Genomic DNA, 26,300 nt, shown 5'->3' with positions numbered 1-26,300 from the left:
TACCTCACAGTGCGCTGGTACAATGGTGAAGTTTAACATGGTTATAAAAGTTTTCTGAGCACTGCCATAGTGGATTGAAGACCTTCCTTTGTTTTTTCTTTACAGAGAATGTCTTGATGCACTCACAAAGCTCTCAGTTATGTTTCTGAAATTGGTCATCATTCATAGAATCGTAGAATAGTTTGGGTTGGAAGGGACCTATAAAGATCATTTACTCCAACCTCCCCCTGCAATGAGCAGGGACATCTTCAACTAGATCAGGTTGCTCAGAGCCGCCTCCAAACTGACCTTGAGTGTTTCCAGGGATGGGGCGTCTACCACCTCTCTGGGCAACTTGTTCCAGTGTTTCATCACCATAATCATAAAAAAATTTCTTCCTGGTGTCTAGTCTATCCTCTTTTAGTTTAAAGTCATTATCCCTTGTCCTATTGCAACAGGCCCTGCTAAAAAGTTGGTACCCATCTTTCCTGTAGGCCCCCTATAAGTACTGAAAGGCTGCAATAAGGTCTAGCCAGAGCCTTCTCTTCTTCAGGCTGACCAACCCCAATTCTCTCAGCCTGTCCTTATACCAGAAGTGTTCCTGCCCTCTCATCATTTATGTGGCCCTCTTCTGGACCTGCTCCAACAGGTCTATGAATTTCCTGTACTGAGGCCTCCAGAACTTCAGCTGGGCTTCAATTTCTTTAGGAAATTCCATTCATCTCATTATAGTTTCGATCATTTAATTTTTATTTAGCCATTTTTGAACTTAACATGATTTTCCTTCTGGGCTGATAACCTATTTCATCGTTGTAAACTTATGTCAGATGTTAAGTTCTTGCTGCTTTGTGAGATGGTCTGTCAAAATGTGATTGTTCATCTAATTGACTAGCTTTATTTCCTTACAGACTGATTTGTGTCTAAGGTTTATAATTTTGTAATGTTGTGTGATCCTTGTTTAAAGTTTTTTCTGCTGATTTCAGTGGTCAATGAGAGCGCACTATAGCACGTTGGTATTTAAACCATTAATGTCTAGTATTTTAATAATAACCCACCCATACACTTGTATTTTGCGCAACCTTTTCTGTCCTGTCAGTTTTCTGTTCAAATAGCTTGCTAAAAGTAATGTCAGTGTGAATGAAGTCCCTTAGAAACTTTATTTGCTCCACAACCCATTATTATGATGAGTATTGGGCTGGAGTGCTGTAAGGAAACAGAAAGAGGAATGGACATCAATATCTCTGTTGTGGAGACCCTGAGTTCTGGATAAGTTAGCAAAAAAGGAGATGCTGGAAAGTGGCTGTCAAGCCAAAGAGGAGTTGCATTGACTTACTCAAGAAACTGATAATATTATTTATGGGAAGAGCAGGCTTCCGACGAGGGGAGAGAGTGAAATATTTTCAGGGACAAAGCTGTCCAAGGGAATTCAACCCATCTTTTTTCTTCCCGCCCATCTCTTCTTCTGTCCCCTATTTTCCTTTGTGCCGCCCCCACTGTCAGACAGATGTTCCCACCTCCCTAGCAAATACGTGTGGCTGCTCTACCCACGCCACCCACAGCCCCACAGAACTCTGCTGCCTGGACTTAGTGGTAGGAGGGATGGGCTCTTGATGGCATCAGGAGCATTAGCAGCTATGCGTGGAGAGCACGGAACTGCTTAGGAAATGACGGGCATCAGGTGGTTGTTTGTTTTTTTTTTTGTAGGGGTTCTGTGTGTGTGTAGAATAAGGGAGGGCAGGGAACACAGAAGTAGAGACCATCCCCAGAATAAAGGGTAGTCCATTCTAGAAAGTTTGAGACCCTGTGAGCTACTTCTGGTAACTGGTGTATATGGCAAAATACATCATAGATGTGCTAATTTTTAACACTGGCTTAACATTGAAGAGCCTGGCCGTGGTTCATTCAAGCCTCTGTCATCTTGCAGTTCCAAGGATTAGGTTATGGTGGTGATCATTGTTTGGTACTTCATATTTCAGGTGGTTAGAGAGTTCCATGAAGTTTTAATTAATTTGAAACCTGTTCTTACAAATATTACCTTGTACTAGACAACTTCTTCATGTTTTTCAGTTTCTACCATGTAACTCATCTGGGAGTGAAGGGGGTAGGGAGGAAAGATGCCTTTGTAGCCTCCTGCCTCCCAGCCAGCTGGTCTTTATCTTGATCGTATAATTCATATATAAAACATTGCATGCAGTCTCTTTGGTTGACTGCACACGAGAACAGCTGATCAAACAGCCGGTTCATACTATGCATCATGATTACCTGGATAGCTTGCATATAAACTGGCATCCTGTTTGCTTGAGTGAATGATCCATGTTTGAATGCATTAAATATTGAAGCAAGACATCTCTTTTGTTCCAATGTGAGTTAAGTTTTTATGAGACCAGAACTTGGCCAGAGGCTCAATTAGTAAGTTATGCTAAACAATGAGCACAAATGAGGAAAGGAAAGAGTGTAAGTTCTTTTATTTTACACCTTAGATACTTCTTTTTTCCTTTATGCTTCCTTCACCTTTTTTTTTTCCCCCACGCATTATATCATAATGGTACAAATCTAATGGTAGCATTTTTTTCTTTCATAACGGTGATGTTTTTATGGGCTGTTTGACTCCAACTTTCTCCTGCCTACACTTAGAGATGGAGGGAAGACAGTCACTTAAAAATCATCTTATTCCGTGGTTTCCTTTTGGGCTTTCTGGATAACATCTATGTTCTCAGCCTTTGGTATTTCAGCCTGGTACATCAAGGAATGAAGCAGCCATCAAGGAATGAAGTGGTCTTTTTGGGATATCAGCAAAGAACCAGCTGGCATGTAAAGTGATTATACAGAATGCTGGGAAGTGGTGGGGTTCATCTTCATTTTTCAGTTGTTCCAATAGATAAAATGTTCGCAAATCCTTGTAAACTTTACAAGCTAGTAGTATCTGGCCTGCATGTGTGTGTACACTTACCTTTATGTGTGCTATGATGATGATAGGAATTTCCAGAGAGTCACTGGGGCATGGGTTGGTAGATATTTAAAAGTGACACTGAGATATGCTCAATATAAATCCATAATTATTTGGTGCAACTTGGTGAAAATAGTTAGCTGAATATCAAGGAAAACATGACATAAAATGGGTAGCCATGGAATGAGGGCGTGGTGCCTCTGCTGGAGGCTTTGCTAGCTGCCATGAGAAGTGACCTTCTCTAGATGGATGCCAGTGAGTCACCAGATACTGAGAAACTGGGAAATTACATGTTACTCTTTAATGTCAAAATATGAGAATGATAGTCTGTTTATTTTTTAAGTTCACCTTGTCTATTTGATCATGCATTTTGAGCATTTACTTTTCTCAAGGGACTAAAAGAAATGAATTATTTCCTTGAGAACATGTAGAATTTAGCAAAATGGATTAGCATTTCTTTTCTGAGGCAACTGCTACGTAATTTTGCAGAATTTTCCAGATGTAGCTTAGTCTTTTTCCCACATTGGTATGTATGGAAGGCAAAACTGTTCTTCAAAGTAAATCTGTCTGGCGTTTTATTTGCTTGTGTATCTCTTTGTAATACTAATGCCTAAAAGGATGCTTTTGGTAAACTACTCGTATAGTGTCTCAGCCACTTCATTGTGCTGTGCTTTGTTTGTTCCAATGCTACGGTATGTTTGTTGTAGTTCTACATTGTCTTTCAGTTCTCTGTATCTCCTCTGCTTCTTCCCTCTGTCTGTTGTGCTTTGAGGCAGCCTAGATTGTAAATTCGCACAGAGATGACCTAAGCCAAAGGAGGCTCTGAGATTGAGAGTGTGAGATAATACTGCAGTACAGATGATGATAATAATAATAATGCAATTAACTTTAACTCTTATCCTGGGGCCATAACATGCAGAATGTGTTTGGGTTTGTTTTTTTTTTTTACCGGACTGGAGCCTAGAAACAGACTTCTGACTCCTTCTTTTGAAGTGTGGGGTGGGCATTGAATGGATGTACCACTCCATGTGTAGGACGTGACAATTAAATGAACAGAATACTGAATAAATGATTGATACTAGAAATACTCGTCCTTTGAAATGCTAGAGTGCCCGGTTGCGTCAGTCTGAAGTTTCATTGGAAACTTCAAATGTAAAAATGCAATGGAAACTAAAGGGAAGCCCTGGGCAAGGGCAGAACAGCTGTGGCTTCAGCACTGGAGCCTGGGCACCACCACGCTGAAGGCGTTGGGTTTCCACCCAAATGCAACAAGCTCTCTTTATGCCATGCTGGGCAGGGCTTGAGCTTAAGGGACCACCGCTTTGGTCATCTCGCGCGTAACTGGCCAGGCTCTGTATCACTTAACCAGGTGCAATACCTGGGACAAATGTAGACTGAATGTTTTTAAATGTTGATTTTAAGAACTCTGCTTCATAAATACTGCTCCCTGCACACTGGATGAATCATCTAGGAGCACTTCCAGGGAGAAGAGATCTCAGAAAGTTAGGACTAGAGTTTACGCTCATGTAAAGTCGCATTAACTCATGGGGATGCTCATACTGACCTCAGTGACGAGGTTACAGAACCAGCGCTCAGACAGAAAAACTCATTGCCTCGGCTAGACAATGAAGTGCTAACAGAAATAAATTATATTTGCTCATAGAGTGCTGTATCCTAGGCAGAAATGTTATGTTTTTTGTCCAAATATTTTAAGTAAATGAACATTTTAAGCAGATAAGCAGATTGATAATGTCTTTTTTTGCTCCTTGGGGTTTCTGAAACTGTAATTTTATTATTTTATTATTTTTTAAGTTCTCTAATGTTGTAAGTGAGTGATATTCATTTTAATGGCATTCATTGCTGCACAGTGATACTCTCTCTTCCTAAGCTGTATCTCCTCCCATGGTCAAAATACTTGCATCAAAAAAGAGTTGCTTTGATACCTTTCAGTGTACTGTTCAGCACGTGAAGTTAAGGCATTGAGAATAACCAAGAGTGACAATATACAGACACCCAGCTTTACCATGTTTTTAGGTTCTGAACTATAATTTTTGTATCTTTCTTCCATAAGATTGAGTGAGATATCTAAAGTACCTTTGTAAAGGTGGCCCAAATTTGCTAAGTTTAAAGGTTGCCTGCGCCCTGAAAGCATATGAGTGTAGGTGAGGGGCTAAATTAATAAGAAGTATTGTCGGGTTGCAGTATCTTTTTGTCCTTGTAGCCCTTTGCTTTTCAGAATATTGTCACCTAGACAACTCTTGGAACAATGTGGACGCTGCATACCTTGCCTTGCAGAGGACTAAGAAAGTGATGAAGCGGGAAAACTGACTTGTTCACGTGCACCATTTTTGATAGCAATGTGCCAGCTTGATGTGAACCGAGTTCAGGCAGTGTGATCTATCATCTCTGTTGTAGTGCTCCCGTTACGATTCTGAGCATGTCTCTTGAATTTGTAAGGGGATAGTATTCTTCACAAGAGCAAAGTTCTTTGACCTTTCTGTAGTGTGAAGAAAGTTACAAAACATGCCAGTATCGCCTTAACTCACCCAGACCCTGGGTCAATGTTGGCTTTGCTTTTTTTTTTGTTGTTGGTTGGTTGGTTTGTTTTTTTTTATTTTGCTTACAATCCTGATCTATAATGACTTTACAGGCATTATTGTCTCAAGCCATTATTTCAATTAAAACATTTTAGCTGGCTAATGATGAGTGACAGAGGTAAAGTTGACCGGCGCCAGGTTCAATCTCTCAGTGGCAGAGCAGTAATCGGATTGTGTTCATTACAGCAGTCAACACAAACAAAAACAATGCTATTAAATTGCGGTTTCTAACACTGTAATGCAATAAAGAAATGGTGGAAGACTCAAAGGAGAAAACCCGCTGGTGCAAAATCGCTGTTTAGCTGCAGATAAGAACATGCCTTTTCTCTGGTTCTGCCCTCCATCCCTTCCGTGTGGCAGTGGTATGCAAAACCATATTATGTTAATGGCACTGAACTAACAGGATGTTTTTGGGACATCTCTTAAAAGGAGGTCAGAGAACCCTGAATATAAACAAGGAGGAGTTTTAGTTGAATTTTAGAGTAATTAGGCCTAAGCAACAGCAAACGGGATTTTTCCAGTAACTGATCTAATTTTTGGATGCTAAGAACTTACCCAGAGGGTACTCCTGGTCAAAGGAGTGTTTTTCTGCTTCCCTCACTGTTTACCTCAACTGCTTGGGGCATATTCCTCTTTATTTCTTCCTATTGCACTGGGTCAAACACTGCAACTGTGTTGACCATGGACAAAGGGGTTCTCCTCAAAAGTTATTCTGAGTTAAGACAGATTCAGTGCAGCAGTTTCAGCCTTTTTTTTCAGTTTCCAGTTTATTTGCTGTACGTATTTTGTGTGTGTTTCTGAGCATCAGAGGTGGTAGGTAGGGGTTACTATATGAAGACATCAAATAGTGAGGGAAGTTGTGTTTCCAATTTGATCCCACAGCAATACCAGCTTCTACAACTTTTTGTAGATTTCGACAGATTTGCTGGTTTTACTTAACATTTCAGCTACTTAAGGTTTCATGATTTTTGTAAGCCTCGTCACTTACATTAAAAAAAGAAATGAAATTCCTGGCCCCTCTCGTCAAAATGAGACTTAGGCTCAAGATCAAGAAGAATACAAATCTTGATATTTCTAAAATAACAGCTTCAAGATGTTAAATGTCCATGGCCAAAGGTGGTCTGACTAATATTTTTGAATACTTATGTTAAGAAATACTTGAGTTCATTTACCTTAGTGACTCTGGACTCCTTATTTGTTTATATTTAAGCAATTATGTTGTTTCCTTTTCTTGCTGTCAGTCTTGTGAAACATTTGTACATCCCACAATTTCTCCATTAACCCCAGGGCAGAGGACTGTGCTTGTTATGGCATTTCCAAGGAGCATTTTGTGACAAGTCTTCATGTTGAGCCTCGTGCTATGTTTGTTTACTGCCCTGGACCCCATCAAGGTGCTCAGGCTCCAGTGCTGCGGGCTGCTCTGTGCGCTGGCTCTGGGTAAAGGAGCATCTGTTACCTGACATCTCTGCAGATAGTGATTTAGATGTGGCCGAACAGGCTGAGAGGAAGGAAAAAGTCTTCAAGAAATGCGTCAGTTTGGGCTTTATTTACAAGGTATGTTACGGCAGCCACTTCTCATGCAGACACGCTTTCAGCTGGCTGCCTGGAGGGTGACTTGCAGTGCAGCCGCTGCACCCGCAAATACACTGGGAAAAGCAGGTATTAGCCCCTGCTCAAACACATGATGTCAAGGGGGATGCTGTCAGCAGGTAACGGAGCCGATGCAGGGCTTGTTCCCACATGTATATCCAAGTTGTGAAGGCACAACAAATGTAGAAATCGGCTCCTTGCCTCTTTTAACTGTTGGATGTTTCTAATCTACGTGCACAGCCAACGTTTGTATGCAGAACCCAAGTGTCTGGCATCTGCTACAAATGTTAAAACTCCCCTGGGCAGTACTTCGTAAGCATATCATTGGTGTCAAACTAAATAAATAAAGAGCAGGAGAGAGAAATATCAGAAAATTTCACGAATCTGAGGAAATCCAGATGTGAGATATATAAGATATGCAGTAAGACCTGCAAGTAAGTACAGTACAAGTATGATGGCAGCCTTTCTTCCTGCTCAACTTACAATTTTGGTTGGAAAGAGAATTTTTTAAGGTTATAAAGTAAACATTCTTTTGACACCCATTAAATGAATGCCAGTGGCTTAGAGGCTTTTTCTTTCCTCCCTACATGAATTAAATGTAGAATTTGTAGATAATTTTTATAATTACATATATGAGAGAATAGGGTTTGGGTTTTTTGTTCTGCGAAGGGAGATGATAGATACGGGGGAATGCGATAGTATAGTGAATAATACAGAGAAAGTACATCTGGAACTTCAGGAATGTTTTTTTTAGGAATGCCTTCAGAAACAAACTTTATTTACAGCTTTATAATCTATCCCCCTCGAAGTTACCCGTCCTGTCCCTCGTACTCTGCAAGGGAATTGGGTGTAGCCTGAGGAAGAAGTAAAATCTTGGTGATGGGCTTGCTGTTGTGTATTGGTTGTCTGGCTGTCCAGAGAATGACAGAAGTATCCTATGGGAAAAAAAAAGAAAAACAAACTAAAGGGAAGAAGACACAAGTATCTTTTAGAGACGTATCAGAGGTGCAACTTCCAATCATGTCCTCTCTAGTGATTTTTTTGTGGAAATGCTAAGGTTAAAAGGGTGTTTCAGTAAATTTGCTGATTCCATGCAGAATCAGACTGGTGCTACAAAATTTCAATCAATTTTTTAAAAATTTACTTTAAAATGTTTTTTAGATAGTCAGATGTGTTTGATTGTAGGGCTTCATTGTACTCCATAATGCATGGGGATTAGATGGAAAATGTCACTCCTGTCACATTTGCCAATGCAAATGCGGTACAAAGGTATCAAAACAGGAAAGAAATAAGTTGGAACTGAAGACGAAATAATTATTGTGATTATTACATTTGAGTAGGATCTGCATGAATGCAGAGTGCTGCATGATGGAGAAACAATTTTCATGGCTTGAACTTGCATTATAAAATTCTGGGGGAGGCAATCTCTCACCAGTATCTCTGAGTGGCAGCGGTTGGGTACCACGTTGCTATGGTAACAGATGAAGGCTTGGCTGGTTAAACATCCTCTAAGCACAATGGTATTTTCAGTCTGGGTCTTCAAATAAGACCTATCAGCTTTGCTTCTTTGTTGTTTGCGTTAATTATCTGCCTATCAATTCTCTGAGCAGATCTGCAGGTGAGGCTGCTTAACCATATGTTTTCTGCCATGTATATATGGCTCTCTGTTGCCCCTTGAAGAAAGCTGACCTGCAATGGAAACTGGACCCAATTACTGTCCTCTGCAAAGTGGTGGCAAAAGTGGTTGAGCCCTTATGTTGCAATTCAGATCTGATTCTGTTGAAATGCTCCTGGGAGGAGGAGAAGGTGCCACTGGGTGACGAAACATTGTGTGTGAAACAGGAGTAATAACAACATCAGTCATGTTTTCGGATGAACTTGGTATTTGAATGTGTCTGTTTGCCTCGCTTGTGAAGAATATTAAAGATCTGCCTTTTGTTAGTGATGTGCAAGAGAGTGAGAGGTAAGCCAGAGGCAGGGCTGAAATGTGAAACTTGTGAAGGGTTAAACTTCTTAAGAGGAGATCTTACATTATATATGACAGATTTTTCCAGGCTTTGCTTTGCAAGCTTTGTGCGTGCTCTGTTTGTGGCAACTGGAGTATTAAGCACAAGAGAGTCCACTCTGACTCTTGTCCAGAAAAGAGGGTGTGGTTTGTAGGAGTTTCCTGCAGTGATTTTTGATTTTTGAAAAGCAAACCTCAACCTCGTGCCCAAATATTCATGTGCTAGTATTCCTTTCCATTTTAATATGTTTTTGTTGCTGTTCCTGGTCCCTTATATGTCCTTGTATCGCTTTCGCTCAGGGCTCTCCCTCCACAGCATCCAGTCCTCTCACTTTTATGATAGTAACAGTGCAAGAACCCATTTGGGGTCCTGGGTCCAAGTCCAGGGAACAGGTACGGGATGATGTGGCAGTACTGTGATTCCAAATGTGTGAGACAGCAAAAATAGCAACATTCCTGGCTGTCTATATTGCACTGTAATGTGGTATCTGTGGCAGCAGTCTTGCCTTATCCTGTACTGTGCGTGCTCTGAGACCTAATCTGATCCTTTATTGTCCCATCTGACACTCCTGAGCCTCTGCCTTTGCTTCTTCCGTGTTTTTTCCCAGTTACATGTTTGTGGTGAGGGAGAGGAAGAGCTACATGTTGTCTGTGTTCCCTGCCTTTGTCAGCAATTATCTGCATAATTTTTCCAGCAAACTTTGGACTGGAACAGGGCTGTTGTGTAGGTGAGAGAAGAGGGTGGACCACCAGCCCTTGTAAAGAAATAAGGGGTCAGGTTGTGCTTAGTTTGGTAACCCTGTAGGCTGCAACTTCCACTATGGAGTCAAGCTGCAAGGACACGTCCCTCTCCCTACAGAGATCTGATCTGCTGGAGGATGGTCATGGAGCAGTGAGATATTAATGAGCTCAATCCTCCCCTCCACACTGGTTTGTTTTTTCGTATTTGCATCAGGAAAGAGTAAACTGTTATCCATCTCTAACAGGTATATCTGTGGGTGTATGGGGAAAAAAAAAAAAAAGGTAGCATCTGCTCCAAAGTAAACAGTAGGGAGTAAATAGTAGGTAGGTGCAATAGGGTGGATGAAAGGTGCATAAGGAAATGAGGTGGCATCTGGGCTGACCACCACAAATTGGCTGCATTTCAGTTGAGTCTAGAGAGCTATTCCTTCACAAGCTTCTCTGTCTATTCAGCTCTTCGGAATAAACTGCCTTTGTTCCCAGCTGTACTGAAATGTTTATTCATTAGGTTTTAATAAAGAAAGTCAAATCTCATATTCCTTAATCGGTGTTGGCAACTGAATGTTATTAATTGATTAGTCAATGCCTGTTAGCATGATAAGCCAACAGAAACCTGCAATGACAACAGCCTTCAGATTATGTATTAATTCGGTAAATTATTAATAACTACTATTGATCCTCTCCCAACTGATGAAATATTTGTCTTTTTTGAAGGGATCTTTTTTTTTCTTTTCTTTAACTGGTAAGCTATATTTATTTAGGAGATTTGTTGCCTATTTTTCCTTCAGGAGCCAATCTCTTTTTGCAAGTTGTTTGAAGGGGTGGTCCGTGTTTGCATACCGTGACTGTTTTCTGTATTTTGTTCTTCCTTGATATCTTCAAATATTTGTGAATATTTGTAGTCAAGGCCACTGATCCAGCCAGATGTTTTTGCAATATAATTTCCTCAATAAGGAAGTATGGAAAGACCTTTATCAGTGTCATTACTGGTTTTCTCACTAACACTTATGTGAAAACTCAAGATAAATAAGCCCATGAAGCTAGAAATAAAAGCAGGACGGTATGATCTTTTAATGGAAACATCTGCTGCTTCTCTTCAGAAAATGTCAAGTCCTTTAGATAGATGGGTCTACACCATCGTCTCTTTTTTTTTTTTACAGATGGGGAAACAAAGAGCTTAAGTGATTTAACCAGCACAGTGCAGCAGGTTCACGGCAGTGCTGGGAACAGGACGTGATTCTCTTACTCCCAAGCCACTAGTTGATGACCAGGATGTTCTGTAGCACCTTTAGTAGCTCTCATTAATGTTCTTTCTCTAGCCAGGGCTGCTCTATTTTCTTCATTATCGTTTCATTCAGTCCTGCCATGCTAGCTTTGGCCATCTGTTTTTCCTGCCAGTGCTTTTGCCATTTCTTCCATGGCTGCCATATGCTTGGAACAATCTGCTTGGACGACTCCTTCTTAAAAACTACATGTACTAGGACAAAGAGAGGAAACTGATTGCATTCTGATGGTGACATGACAGAGAGTCAGAAAGTATAGCTAAATTGTGATGTGGCTTCTAGCCTGGCCTGTGCTGAACTTCCTTCAACGCATCCTATCAGTTCAAGAGGATGATGCAACCCTCAAAGAACCCTGTTGTCGTCCCACTAGAAATTCACTCACGTGTGGCCAAAGTAAGAACCTCAGTTTATACAAATCTCAGTTTGTGTGCTGAAGCAAAGAGCAGAGATGATTTTAAGAAGTTGAGAGGCTACGGGCTGTATTTGCTCCGTTTTGCACCCTTTCTAGTTATCTTCATTCCTATAGCAGCTTGACATACTTGCTGCAGGGCCTGATGCTAATACTTTCCTCTACAACTATGAGGATTTATAGCATCAGAACTAAAAGGAGATGTTCCTTCCTGTATTCCCATTGTTCCCTCTCTTGGTGTCTCAGCTTCAAGAGTTGCAAGATGGCAATAAAAGTGTGTGAAGAAAATTGATGAGGAATGAAACGATTGTTTTGTGTACACTTGCCCATATTTTTTTTTCTTGTTGCCACACACAAGCTCACATTCTGTCTCTTCTGAGTCTGACTGTGTTCTTCAGGAGAAGAAACCTGTGACCTGACTATGTGGGAACTTTGCTAATGTACTTGAAAACATTCAGAACTGGAAAGCAGACACTTAAAACAAGCTTCCGGAAAACTTTTGACATTTAGGACCATCCTAATGAAACTTCAGTTCTTCCTTTTTTTTTTTTTTTGTTGGGGTTATAAAAGATGACATGCTGATGTTAAAAAAACAGAAAGCTGTCCTCCACAAGTTCTCTGCCTGGCTGGATGACTATTGTAACAAGTATGTGGTGCAAAAGGTGCTCAGCGCATGTAAAATTGACCACAAATTGTTTTAGTATGCGGCTTCAGTTCCATTTCATGATTTCTTTTTTGTTTTGTTTTAATTCCACCTCACCCCTCCAGCAAAGTGTTTGATTGAAAAATTCAGGATTTGGATGTATAGTTATGTGTTTACATGTCAAGTCACAAAAGCCATGGGATGCATATCCAGAAGTATTCTTTAATTGTTTTCCTTTGTATCTTCTAGGTCTCTCAGCAGCCAAACTGCTGACTGAGTCAGGCTTGAACGTGGTGTTGCTGGAAGCCAATGACAGGGTTGGTGGAAGAACTTTCACCGTAAGGGTAATTATCTCCAAACCCATTTATACTACATATATACACGTATGGTATATACTATACATCTGTGTAATTATACATGTGTGGGTATATATATGTATAGTCTACATATACTATCTGAAGAGTGTACATAAATTTATTTATTTATCTTTCCTGCTAGATGACCTACTTGAGGGAAAATGTCTAGAGCACTAGCGGGTGGGAAATTCCCTGATATTTCACCAGCAAGAGCAGGGAAAGACTGGCATGATGGTGGGGACTGAATATTTCCATGTCATCTGCAGGCTCTTGACTCTGGGAAGGAAAACATGATTAGCTAAGTTTCAAAATCATTTTGCAGGAAGAGATGCTGGAGAAGTCTCTATGAAAAAACAACTATAGCAAGCCCCATGAGGAGTCACGTAGGCTAAAGGAATGGCAGGGGTGGCTGGGAACTAGAACCAGCGTGTCTGCCTTCTGGAAGTTTTCCATGGGGACAGGAATCTTAGCCAAAATGCCCTGGGAGTGTTTCATGTAAAGAATTCCTCTGTATTGCTCTTTTAACTTGTATGCTATTTACAAAGGGATTATCATATTTTTTTTAATCCATTTTTTTCCCCCTTTCCTGTGTTGTGTGTTATAAACTAGAATAAGCAAGTTAAATATGTGGACCTTGGAGGAGCTTACGTGGGGCCAACACAAAATCGTCTCCTGCGGTTATCTAAAGAGTTAGGAATAGAGACATATAAGGTGAATGAAGTTGAGCACCTGATACACCACGTCAAGGTAAGATGCTCTTGAGCATGCTGCTGTAGATGTGCAAGTTGTAGTGATCATGCTACAGTGGAGTATACCAGTTTAAGTATGCATCATCTGAGTTTCTTGGAGAAAAATAAATATCTCAATAATGAAGAACTCATACAAATTACTGTATGCATGCACATCTACATGCGTACCCTGTAGATGCATCCTGTTAGCTGGTGCCTTGGTTCAGGTCTGAGCTCTTAGTTAAAAGCTCTCAAAAAGCTTCATTGTTTATGAACAATACAACTGTGACTCTACTGTACAGGTCAGCTCTAATATACTCTGCTCAAGGTGTCTGAAAGTCCCTTTCAGAAGTCCTAGAAGTATCTTCAATCAGGCTGACAGTTTCTCAAGATGGGCTTCCTAAACCAGTTACAGTTATTATCCTGACTGAAAGAAACATGAGAGGTTAAGTCTGGTTGTGCTGATGGGGAAACTAACATGCAGAGTAGTAAAAAGCATTGTAATAGTAATTGCAAAAGGCTTTGAGAGTCAAACATTCTGGTGGAAGCAGATCTAAACGATCTGTTCATGATCTGAAACAGGACAGCTATGGCAAAGCTGTTATAAAGCCCACGTATTTCTCAGTATTTGTACTGTGTTTTCTCCAGAAGAGCATCCTTTCTCCTTTCCTGATATAGAACAGTTTTACACTCCCACAGAATGGAAACTTTCTATGTTAATCCTGAGGAAATTAACATTGAGTTTCATTATATGCTTATGAAAAGCCATTGTGCAATGACGGGCAATATATTTGTCAGATAGTAGTTGGTGTTTGATCAAAGGTTAAAGAAAACATTGACAGATTTAAAAACGGCAATAGAGAAAAGGTGTTCTGCCATATGTTTTCCAATATTTTTTCCCACTCAATTGTTATAAAAAAAGAAGTGTGTTCTCAAAGTGATTTGCTATGGTGACTGTCGACAACTACTACTGCTGTGGTAGAAATGGTGGGTACCTTCACACTGTTCTGTTTCGTCTGCTTCTGGCATCATCCTAAAAGCCAAATTTTCTGCTTGTTCACACTATTTAGCCCTCAGAGTCTCCTCAATAGTGATAGGAGATCATGCCACGAGGGAAAACTTTATTGATAGAAGATAGTTGACATGGCCAGGCAGAATGACCAGCTCTCAGGACAACCTGGCTGTCTTAGCATGGGGCATTCCAAAATGCTGCCAGAAGTCCCTGAAGCCAAAGCTGAAGCTGATGTGTAGGCCTGATTTATTGTTAGCAGCCAGTCAAGCATAGCTGCTTCTTTTGTAAGCCAGACCCCATTTTCTTTTAGGCTCTCTAGGAACCAGCTTGTGGAGGGATATTGGTATTACTACGCAGGTTGAAATAGTCTTATTTTCCAACAGGCTTTTAGAGTGAGGAAAATGGCAGAAAAGTAGAAGTTTGGGCTCTTGCCAAGGACAATTTTTCTCTCCCTTGACCACAAGTGTCTTATCCCATGAATTGCCAGAGGTTGTGCGTAGCCTTTTACCGTCATCTATGGATACCTTTTAGCCCAGGGTGGTGAGTGCTGGTGTGAGTCAAGGCTCTCAGCTTTCCTCCCTACTCAGCACTGGTAGGTCTTGCTGGCATTCAGGGCCATATCCCAGGCTGGCAGAGAGGGGTGTGCCTTGGCTTTGTCTGTGTGGTGGGCATAGAAAGGGCCTTGAATTGGGACACTAAGGCATTAGGATGCAAGTCCAGTAGATCTATACAGTAGTATGACTTGTATCCAGAAACCCAGAGGTGGGGGAAGCTGCTCTGCTCCTGGAGCATTGAAACCATACAAGCCTGGAGATATGGGGTGCTTGCTACTTTGGTTAATGCATGCATCTGTGCAAACAGATCCTGGGGGAGCTGTGAGGAAGGCTGAAGGCCTGGGCTTGCTCCAGCGCTCATGTGTCTGTGCTAAGACCTACTGAGAGAAGCTCATAGATGACAGGTTATGCCCTTACATATTCCAGGGGGATGGAGCATGCATGGCAATTTGATGCAGGCAAGTGGCTCGGTCTGAATGCTGGCAGGCACGTGTGAGATTGGCACTATGCCTTACACAGAGCCATGGAAAAAACTGCCCTGGAAGGGATCTTTGGAGGTTGCTGCTCCACCCTCGGCTTGGAGCAGTGTCTGCCTCATAGTTAGGTCAGGTTGCTTGGGGCCATTCTCAGTCAAGTGTTGAAAGTCTCCAAGGAGAGAGATCCCACCTGCTGGCCAAGAGCCTGCAGGTGGGATTCAGACAGAGTTTGTAGGCTCAGGATCCCGCTGTGGCTGGCTGAAGAGAGGAGGGAGAGAAATGTGTGCCAAGACTCCCTGGCCAAGCAGGAGGTAAAGAGAGGAGATACTCCACAGGCAGTAGCACCTTCTTTGAATCTTCTAATTTAATTCATTTGAAATGGTTTATTTCCTTTTTGCTTCTATGTTTATACAACTGTGCAAAAGTATTAACATAGTTGAAGAATTATTCTCAGTTAAATAATTGGAACATGAGCACTGTGTAGCAGACACATGCATTGTTGTGTGGCCAAATCAGTGTAACAATCTTCAGTCTTTTGTTATATATGCCTTATGTATATATGCCTTATGGGTCTGTCACTTTTAGCCATGTGGCTTGCCCCTGCTTTCCCTGCAAATGGACACTGCTCTTATGTGCTCCCTGAAATCTAAACAGTACTCTCAACTCATGGTCTGCAAAACAGATTCCAAAATATACAAAGGTCTGTCGCCCCTGTCTGAATTTGAATTCACGTGCTGACCCAGGCTTTGTGATTGTGGCCAAAAATAATTAAATTCTGGACCACAAAATTCTCTGAACCTAGAGAGGCAATGAAACTTAAAGGTTTTAATTCTTCTCTTGCTACACAATCAGGCATCACAGTGCATCTTGTAAAATCAACTGCTGTTTTTACATATACCCAAAGGCAAAATCAAGCCTTTCATAGTTAATTAAATTCATTTTAGAGGCTTTTTAATACAAGTAATATATGCAGCTTCTTTGTACTACAAAATGAAAAGAATGCATTTTGTTGATCTCTGGGTGGGTCTCTGCTAATTAGGCTTTACCAACTTGATTGGGTTGTGTGGTTTTCTTCCCCTTTAATCTTTTTTAATGTCAGCTTCTATTGTGAGATTATTTTTAGTCCCGCTTATATTGTGTGTGATATCTTCATAGAAACTCAAAATTATATTTCTTGCCCTACATTTTTTTTCGTTCCCTCTACTTGCTTAAGCAGCCTTTTTCATCGTCTTTGAAAAGAGATTAGTATGTTCTTTTCTTTTGTGCAAATACTGGTTCATCAGCCTTAGTGAGAAAATTAGTATAGCTCTGCAAGTGGTATTTGGTAGGCAAACTGCTGCCTGAACAGCATTACTTTTTAATAGTGTAACTGAAGTTAGGTTCATAAACCCAGATTTAAGAAGCAAAAGCAGAACTATCTGAGAAGTCATCATCTCCTAACAGTCCTCCCATTGGGCTGGTAGGCAGATGTGAAACGCTTCTTAAAATAAGGTAACTTTTCCTTAGCTGCCCAAGAGAGAATTCAGAGTCCTAACTTACGTAAATTTGCAACTTTTAACTATTGATGTTTTCCTTACCAAAAATGACAGCTTTGTCTTAGAAAAACAAACCAAAGTACATATAGTCCAGGTAATTTTTACCTTTGCCATGTAAAGAAGTGTTGAAATATGAAAACATGTCAATTATTGTGAGGGTTTAATTATCAACGTATTTTCTTTGTTAATTCAAGTTGCACTTGACTTTTTTACAGTCCCAATAGCCATGCAAACCTCCTGCATTTTAAAACACAAATTTACCAATGTTCTCAAATGTAACACAGGTTCCTTTGCTAAGTAAGATAACTGTGGAACTGGATTACTCTGCTACCCTAAATCTATGTAAAGAAACATTTCTTTGTACAGCTGGTTTGTGAAATGAATCTTTATAGAACTTGATTCTTTCATATACAGTAAGGATGATCTACTCTTTGTCCTGCTGTGGTGGCAGCTGAACATCCTATGATCCCGTCTTCACTTATGGAGAGTTTGCATGAAAACCTGGCAACACAGACTGGCAACAAGACTCCTCTTGCTGGCCACATTAGACCAACAAAGCTTGTTTCTCAAAATCTAGTCGTTAGCCTGTGGCAGGTTCCCCCATTGCCATTGATGCTCATTGATCTTTTTTTCCAGATGTTTTTTCCACCAGAACTTTCTATGGGATAACGCCATGATCCTTCCTGGAATTTCTCCAAATTATAGCATCGTTGCTAGAAAGGGGTAGTAACATTTATTCCTTTTAATCTCTGTGTTGTCTCAGTGCAGACTGTGGATAGTGCTAACAGCTGGCTTAGGTAGCTGTCTGTTTCAACAGTGTATTGCACCTGAAACATTTCACCTGTGGTGGTATTTGAGATGAGTTGTGCTAGTTGTTTCCAAAAGGCAGACTTCGTGTTGCACACGTCCTGGGGGGATCTTTCAGGTTAAAATGCTGGGTGAAACTTGAAGCATGCCCTCCCTACTCACTGGACGGGTTCTTGACAGTGAGTTGCTGCTTAATTCATTACCTCAATTAAGTTCCCTGTAAAAGAATGGAGTTTCCTCATACTCGTTCATCTGTCAGCAGCACTGGCGAGAGGTGTCCAGATGCATGTCGTGCCCTCTTCAAGTTTAGCACAACTTTCATACAAGCAGAATCATAGAATCGTTTAGGTTGGAAAAGAACTTTAAGATCATTGAGTCCAACCATTAACCTAACATGGCCAAGTCCAGCACTAAACCATGTCCCTAAGCACCACAACTACATGTCTTTTAAATACCTCCAGGGATGGTGACTCCACCATTTCCCTTGGCAGCCTGTTCCAATTCTTGACAACTCTTTTAGCAAAGAAATTTTTCCTAATATCCAATCTAAACCTCCCTTGGAGCAGCTTGAGGCCATTTTGTCTTGTCCTATCACTTGCTACGTGGGGGAAGAGACTGACACCCACCTCACTACAGTCTCCTTTCAGGTAGTAGCAGAGAGCAATAAGGTCTCACCTGAGCCTCGTTTTCTCCAGACTAAAGAACCCCAGTTCCCTCTGCTGCTCCTCAAAAGACTTGTGCTCTAGACCCTTCACCAGCTTTGTTGCTCTTCTTTGGACACACTCCAGTACCTCAATGTCTCTCCTGTAGCAAGGGGCCCGAAACTGAACACTGTATTTGAGGTGGGGCCTCACCAGTACCGAGTACAGTGGGATGATCATTTCCCTAGTCCTGCTGGCCACACTATTTCTAATTAAAGGCCAGGATGCTCTTGGCTTTCTTGGTCACGTGGGCAGCTCACATACAGCTGGCTGTCGACCAATACCCCCAGGTCCTTTTCTGCCAGGCAGCTTCCCAGCCACTCTTCCCCCAAGCCTGTAGCGATGCATGGGGTTGTTGTGACCTAAGTGCAGGACTCAGCACTTGGCCTTGTTGAACCTCACACAGTTGGCCTTGGCCCATCAATCCAGCCTGTCCAGGTCCCTATGTAGAGCCTTCATACCCTCAAGCAGATCAACACTCTCGCCCAACTTGGTGTCATCTGCGAACTTACTGAGGGTGAGCTTGATCCCTCATCCTGATTGTTGATAAAGATATTAAACAGAACCAGACCGATACTGAGCCCTGAAGAATACCACCTGTGACTGGCCACCAGCTGGATTTAACTCTTTGGGCCTGGCCATCCAGCCAGTTTTTTACCCAGTGAAGCGTACGTCCATCCAAGCCATGAGCAGCTAGTTTCTCCAGGAGAATGCTGTGAGGAGTGGTGTCAAAGGCTCTACTAAAGTCTAGGTAGACAACATCCACAGCCTTTCCCTCATCCACTAAGCGTGTCACCTCATCATAGAAGATCAGGTTAGTCAAGCAGGACCTGCCTTTCATAAACCCACGCTGACTGGGCCTAATCACCTGGTTGTTCTGTATGTGCCACGTGATGACACTCAAGATGATCTGCTCCATAAACTTGCCAGGTACCGAGGTTACACTGATAAGTCTGTGGTTCTCAGGATCATCCTTCCAGCTCTTCTTGTGGATGGGTGTCATGTTTGCTAACCTCCAGGCAACGGGGACCTCCCTGGTTAGCCAGGACTGCTGATATATGATGGAAAGTGGCTTGGTGAGCGCTTCCGCCAACTCCCTCAGTACCCTTGTGTAGATCCCATCTGGCCCCATAGACTTGTGAGGGTCTAAGGGGTGTAGCAGGTCACTAACCATTTTCCCTTGGGTTGTGGGGGTTTTGTTCTGCTCTCTATCTCTGTCTTCCAGCTCAGGGGGCTGGGTACCCCAAGAACAACTTGTCTTACTGTTAAAGACTGAGGCAAAGAATGCATTAAGTACCTCTGCCTTTTCCTCATCCTTGGTCGCTTTATTTTCCCCCACATCAAATAAAGGATGAAGATTCTCCTTAGCTCTCCTTTTCTTGATAATATATTAATAGAAACATTTCTAATTGTCTTTTACAGCAGTAGCCAGATTAAATTCTAGTTGGGCTTTGGCCTTTCTAATTTTCTCCCTGTATAACCTCACAACATCTGTGTAGTCCTCCTGAGTTGCTTGCCCCTCCTTCCAAAGGTCATAAACTCTCTTTTTTTTTTTTTCCCCATGAGTTCCAGCCAAAGCTCTCTGTTCAGCCAGGCTAATCTTCTTCCCCGCTGGCTTGTCTTTTGGCACGTGGGGATGGCCTCCTCCTGCACCTTTAAGATTTCCTTCTTGAAGAATGTGCAGCCTTCCTGTCTCCTTTGTCCTTCAGGACTGTCTTCCAAGGGACTCTGTCAACCAGGCTTCTAAACAGGCCAAAGTCTGCCCTCTGAAAGTCCAAGGTGGCAGTTCTGCTAACCCACCTCCTCACTTCTCCAGGAACCAAAAACTCTGTAATTTTGTGATCACTATGCCCAAGACAGCCTCCAACTGTCACATCACCCACCAGTTCTTCTCTGTTCACAAACAAGTCCAGTGGGCCACCTTCCCTAGTTGGCTCACGCACCAGCTGTGTCAGGAGGTTATCTTCCACACACTCTAGGAACCTCCTAGACTGTGTTCTCTCCACTGTATTGTATTTCTAGCAGACGTGGGGGACTTTAACTTACCAGACAAGGACAGGATCTATTGATATGAGCCTTCTTTCAGCTTCTTATAGAGTATCTCATCTGCCTTTTCATCCTGGCTGGGTTGTCTATAACAAACTCCCACCATGATGTCTGCCTTGTTGGCCTTCCCCCTGATTCTTACCCATTAACACTCGACCCTGTTGTCACCATCATCAAGCTCTAGATAGTCAAAGCACTCCCTAACATGCAGGGCTACCCCACCACCTCTCCTTCCTTGCTTATCCCTTCTGAAGAGTTTATAGCCTTCCATTGCAGCCCTCCAGTTTTGTGAGTCATCCCACCATGTTTCTGTGATGGCAACTATATCATAGTTTTCCTGCTGCACAATGGCTTCCAGCTCCTCCTGTTTGTCACCCGTGCCGTGTGCATTGGTGTAGATGCACTTCAGTTGGGCTATGATCCTGCCACCTTTTTAGGGGGAGAAGCCGTAATTCCTATGTGACCATTCTCAGGCACTTCCATGGTTTCTAACACATCAATATCCCTTGCATCTTTGCTGCCACGTGGGTCTCCATCCCCTACCTCCACTGAGACAGCAGACCAAAGGACCTCAGTAGCACACCATTCCTCAAACATTGGTGTGCCTCCCCCAGGCTTGTGTCTAGCGAGCCTGGTTTTATCCCTTTCCCCCTTGAACTCTAGTTTAAATCTCTTTCAATGACCCCTGCTCATTGAAATATTGTATATACAGTCAGCATCTTGGGGGAGAATACTAAGGTGAACCCAGCCTGCAGCACATCACCGAAGGTGAAGGTGAATATTTAGTCTTACGCGTGCAATACTTTTAACTAGGATCACAAATCCGCACTTATGTTAGCATGTTACGTACTGATCTACAATAGATCTGCAGAAAAAAAATTTTACAGCCCTCCTGGGTGTCATTCATTTTCAGTACTATTGTGCTTATTAAAATGCAGTTTGCTGTGGTCTCGTTCATGAATAAAAAATGTGATGGTCCTGTTGTATTGGGATTTAATTAGCAGCTGGATAAGTGACTGCTGTATCTAAAGTTATAGAATTCAGTGGTGTTTCATCTGTGATATCAGTGATATATGCACTGAAGCTAAGCAATATGATTTATTTAAGCTTTTGACCTGTTTCTCTGCAAATCTAAGGGCAGTATCTCCTGGCATAGTCTGTAGTATAGAGCATAACATCTTAAATGGATTTTTGAACGACTAGATAAAAGTGCTTTCATTTTTCTTTGTATATCTTAATTAGAGTGCAGTCAGAGAATGAGAAGTCTGAGCCTCTCAGTTGCCATCAATTTAAGCAAGACAAAATGGTATTATATCTTTTGTTTTTCCCCTTTTTGCTGACAACTTGTAAGCAAGAACTTGGGGAACTGAGAAGAATACATCTGCATTTTTAAGAAGCTGGGCATCTGCTGTCTTGAAAAGGAAGCCAAGTAGATTCAAAGACACTTAAATTACTACAGGGCCTTGGTAGTTTCACATGTAATTACTGGAATGCAGATCTATGTCATTTTAACTCTTTAATAGGTAGGAGGATGTAGGCTTTCCTGTCACAAGGTGCTGTGTCGTTAATCACACTCAGTGGTAACCTCAAGAGCGAGTCTGAGGATTGGATAGGCTGAGGTTGGTGAAACCATCTTCCAGATGCCCACTAATGTGTGGGAGTCTGAATGAAGAGCAGTCATTGGCAGGAGTATAGGAAAGGCTGGTCTTCTTTCACTCTAATTGGACCTGCCCTGTAAATGAAGGGGCATATTCCCCCTGGGGTTTTTTTGTGCCAGCCACCTGGCGGTAATTGCAAGCAGGAATTTTGTAATTAGGCCTTTTTAATTAAAAGATGGATAATATTTGTATTATAGCAGCCTAAAAGAAGGAAGAGTACGTATAGCAAATCTGCGAAGTGCTCTCTGTCAAAGGGGACTGCAAAGCAAGGTCTCGCAAGGGATGTTTATTGATCAGGAAGATTGACGGGAAGACTGGCAGCTGTGACCTAATGGTAGCATGAGGATGAAAGCAGTAAGAAAAATGAACTTGAAATAAAGTATGCATTTCTTAATTAAAACCAAATGGAAAGAAACTTCCTCAGTCTTAGCCCTCCCAGACCCTAGGGCCTGTTCCCTAGGAGATAAGGAAAAGGAGCTGAGCTCCCACCTGGCTTATTTAATTCAGGCTGCTGGGAGAAAAGCTTCAGTTGCATCTGATTGTAAGAAATGATTTTTGTTTCCCTTGAGAAGCTGATTGAGGTCTACAGAAAAACAGAATTAGAGAAATGTGTATTTCATACAGGAACAGCTGGCTGACCATACTGGGTTTGATACATCTGTAAAATTTTATGTAACATTTCTTTTTTTCAGGTAAGAAATTTAATAACCTGGAGTATCTCAGAAACAAAACTAGTGAGCCCAATGCTATCTTCTCCTTTAAAGACAGCGTTTTAGTTGTGAGAGAGTGTGCGTGCCCTGTGCGCTTGGTTACGTTATCTGTGGGCAGAGCTCATTTGATGTCTTTCTGCCAAATGAAACTCCTCTTTTCTCCTGTTTTCATTTATTTTTGCTCATTTACCCACTTTTGGGAGGGGAAGGAGGGTTGGTTTTTTTTTTAAACTAATTCTAGAAATACTGAGAAGTTTTCTATTGATTTTTATCCGCTTTGTTGACAGGTTTAATTCAGGAGTTGAAAGCAACATGCAGGTCCAGTTTCAAAGAGTATTTAGAACCGTAGTCTCTATAAATCTGTGCTTTATAAGACACCTGAATGCTTTTTGTAAAGGTGTTTTTTAGTGTCCGAAAACAAAAAATCCCATTCTAGTAGGAAGGAGGCTTAGTTAACTCTTTTCTCAGCTGATTGGAGCAGTTATATTCGCTTTTTAATTCAGAGCAGAACCTCAATTTCCCTTTCTAAATCACTTCAGTGTTGTTTTTCTCGTTTTGCCTTTCTGCAGATAAGACAAGTATTCCAGCGATTGCATGATTGATGTTGTGGCAGAGTGAAGACGGACTTTATTTCTATGATATGGCAGAAACAAATTGTTCCCAATTAGCTCCTTTCCTTTTCAGGATGCATTTTTCAAGCCAATATGTCTGGCTATCCTACACTTAAAATGGAATGACTTTTGCTGACCAGATTTCACAAAACACTGTCATCCACAGCTGATGATCTCAAATTAGATATTGAAAGATATTTGGAGGCTATTTTGGAATGTCTTAATATTGTAGCTTTGCACCATTAGGTATCCAGATTTTCTTGTGCTTCATTTATATTTTCTAACCTGTATATCTTTTTACCTTTAGGATATCTGTCAGTATAGTAACCAGCTGAGCGTATGAGCTCCGGAACAGTTTCTCAAAGCAGGGAACTTCAATGAAGCTCAACACTGTTACACGTTTCTTAGTAGGCCTGCGTACCTCTCTCAGCTTGGTCTACCTAATTGACATGTTTTGTTGCAAATTATGATTACACAAGACGCTTAGTCCTAAAGACACATATTGTTAAATCTTATGGATTAAAAAAACCCCAAAGAACACCCCTCATAAAGCAAACCCAAAGGATAGTTTTCCACAGGGAACTAGATGAGAAACAGAGTATGTGAGACAGGTACAGAGTTACAGCCTGAAGGGATGCTTTGGTGTCTTGTTTTCCTTCTCACAACTTTGCATCTTACTGTTTCTGTGCTTTTTATGGATGATGTTACTAGGATTTTAAGTTGGGAGAACACATGTGTGATGTACCAGTGCTGTGAATCAGCAGAGGGCACTACGTGCCTATAAACGTATGTGAATTAACATGCCATGTGTGACATGTTGGTGAAGTTAGCATCAGTTACTCCAAGCTTTAGACGATTTAGCTGAAGGAATATCTGTGCTCATTCAGTAATGCAGAGAATGCACCACACCATCTTGTTTCTTCCAATGAAAGCTGACTATATTTAGAAGGTGTTTATACTGTGCTATAAAAAAATACATGGATTGTTGGTACCAGGGGCTTCAGTTCAAAATACTGCATCCCACTCGAGTGCTACCTGGATACATAATGTTTAGGGGAGCATGAAGCTGTCTTGTGTCTGCAAGAGCAGACTTTCTCCTGAGATCCCGCTCTACACTGAGATACTGATGATATTTCCTGGCCGAGCGTGTCCCTTCTCAGCCAAACATTCATTCACTCTCGCCCTCCCAGGAGAAAGTGTGTGGGATTCTGTCCCTATACCCTCCCAGCTGCTGGGGTTGATAGTCAAGGGGCTGCTGATACCCAGTTGCCATGCTGTGTTTTTTCCTCTTTAAAAACCCATTTCTTATGTCAGCTGTTAGACCTGAAACAGAGCTGATGTACGTAGAAAGTTTCTTTCTATGCTACTTATATTAATTACATTGGTCCAATGTACTAAGCCAAATGTTGGGTGATGTGAAACAGATGGATGAGAAAATCTTTTGGGAATTGTAATATTTGTGACAAACACTGGATTTCTCATTTTCCTGTTTGTTTATTCCTGAGACAGCTGGCTTGCATGAATTTCCTACCTATAGTTTCAGCTTCTTCAGTATGCTTTAGCCCATACTGCAGCAACAGCCTCTGTAAGCAGCAAGTGACCCGTACAATAGCAGGTAGACCTCCAACTGCTGATGCTGGTGTTCTGCTTTTGGAAGCACTGCAAATGGCACCGTGAAACAGTATCTAAAAATATATATCCCTGTATTAAATACCACTAAGCCCTAAAAAAAAAAAAAAAGGTAAGAAATACTTCTGAGCATTATATATATGGTGTTGAAATATGTCAAATGATCAGAAAGTGTGGTTGTTATTGCTGGTTTTATACTGTTCTGATTTAGGTATAAAAAAATATTTGAAAAAGAAATGTAAGAAATGTTTTGTGCATCTTGGGGCATATTTTTCATCTGTGTTTTGTTTTTCTTTAGACATTATACAGCACCAGGACGTGTGGAGAATGCTATTCCCAGCAATATGATAGAAATATGCAAAAATTGCCCAAATATCAATAAGGTGGAGGTTTTTGAAAAAGTGCATATTCATCAGAAGTAGAGCTGAAATGATTCAGTTTGGAAATTACTCAGAGCTATGTGTAGTCTTTCTTTGGAGCTGCTATTTTTGTTTCTGTGTAGAGCCTAGTCTTACAGTTTCTTCTCAAACAAAACTCTGATGGACAGCTCCTGGAGTTTTGTCTGTGTAGGAAATAAGGATCAGGCCTTAGGTAATGTCTTAGGAGCTCTTGAAAGTGACTTTCACAGAAGACTCCTTTGCTTTTATGATTGTTTTTATTTTTCAGGGTTGAAGTTTTTTCTTGTGCTTTATGAGACTTGTCACCCCAGATTTCTGCACAAGAGACATACCCAAGATTTCCCTTTCACCACTTCAAATGCAGTGAAATAGAATACTACTAAAACAAAGATATGTTTTGTGTGTCTCTTAGCTGTGCACTCATGAGGAAGCCCCACAGGGAATTCATAAGATTTGAGTTAACTCAGAGGGGATAACTCAGTTAGGATTGCCTCTGGCGGAGAAGGAAGCTCAGAACAAAATCAATAATTGGATTAACCCATTCTGATGCTGCCCTGGTTTTCTTGAGCACAGCAGTATACGTGTTTCATAAATGTAAATCCGGGAATTGCTAGGTACTTAAAACCAAACTGATGTCCTCTCTTTGGAATATGTACACAGTGTTTACACTAGTGAATGGTGGCTCCAGCGTTCAGAAGAAGGCACGGTAAAACTGACTTCTTGCTGTCACAGGAGTTAGTTACGGAATTTTAATGTGCCCAAAAAGGTTAAAAGGTAATTACCAAAATGATTCAGATGTTACTAGCTGGGACAGGAAGGTACTCAGTCTGAGAGCTTTTGCTGCTCTTTTGTAGCCCTTTGACAGCAGAGTATGAAGGTGTGCCC

General features: G+C 41.4%; 1 protein-coding gene across 1 annotated transcript in view; it reads left to right on the top strand.

Annotated features, from left to right (window-relative positions):
- The first annotated feature begins 12,126 nt into the window (after nt 1-12,126).
- LOC104293764 (amine oxidase [flavin-containing] B-like) overlaps nt 12,127-26,300 on the top strand; it is a 36,272-nt gene continuing 22,098 nt past the window's right edge. Inside the window, exons 1-3 of the mRNA XM_009893292.1 lie at nt 12,127-12,226; nt 12,444-12,538; nt 13,160-13,297. Of these exons, the coding sequence (XP_009891594.1) occupies nt 12,127-12,226; nt 12,444-12,538; nt 13,160-13,297 (333 nt within the window). The remainder of the gene's footprint in view (nt 12,227-12,443; nt 12,539-13,159; nt 13,298-26,300) is intronic.

Source organism: Charadrius vociferus, unplaced genomic scaffold (assembly GCF_000708025.1).
Source record: "Charadrius vociferus isolate BGI_N301 unplaced genomic scaffold, ASM70802v2 scaffold209, whole genome shotgun sequence".
Classification (NCBI taxonomy): domain Eukaryota; kingdom Metazoa; phylum Chordata; class Aves; order Charadriiformes; family Charadriidae; genus Charadrius; species Charadrius vociferus.
Note: the sequence above shows the minus strand (reverse complement) of the source record. Positions and strands in the feature narration are given on the sequence as shown.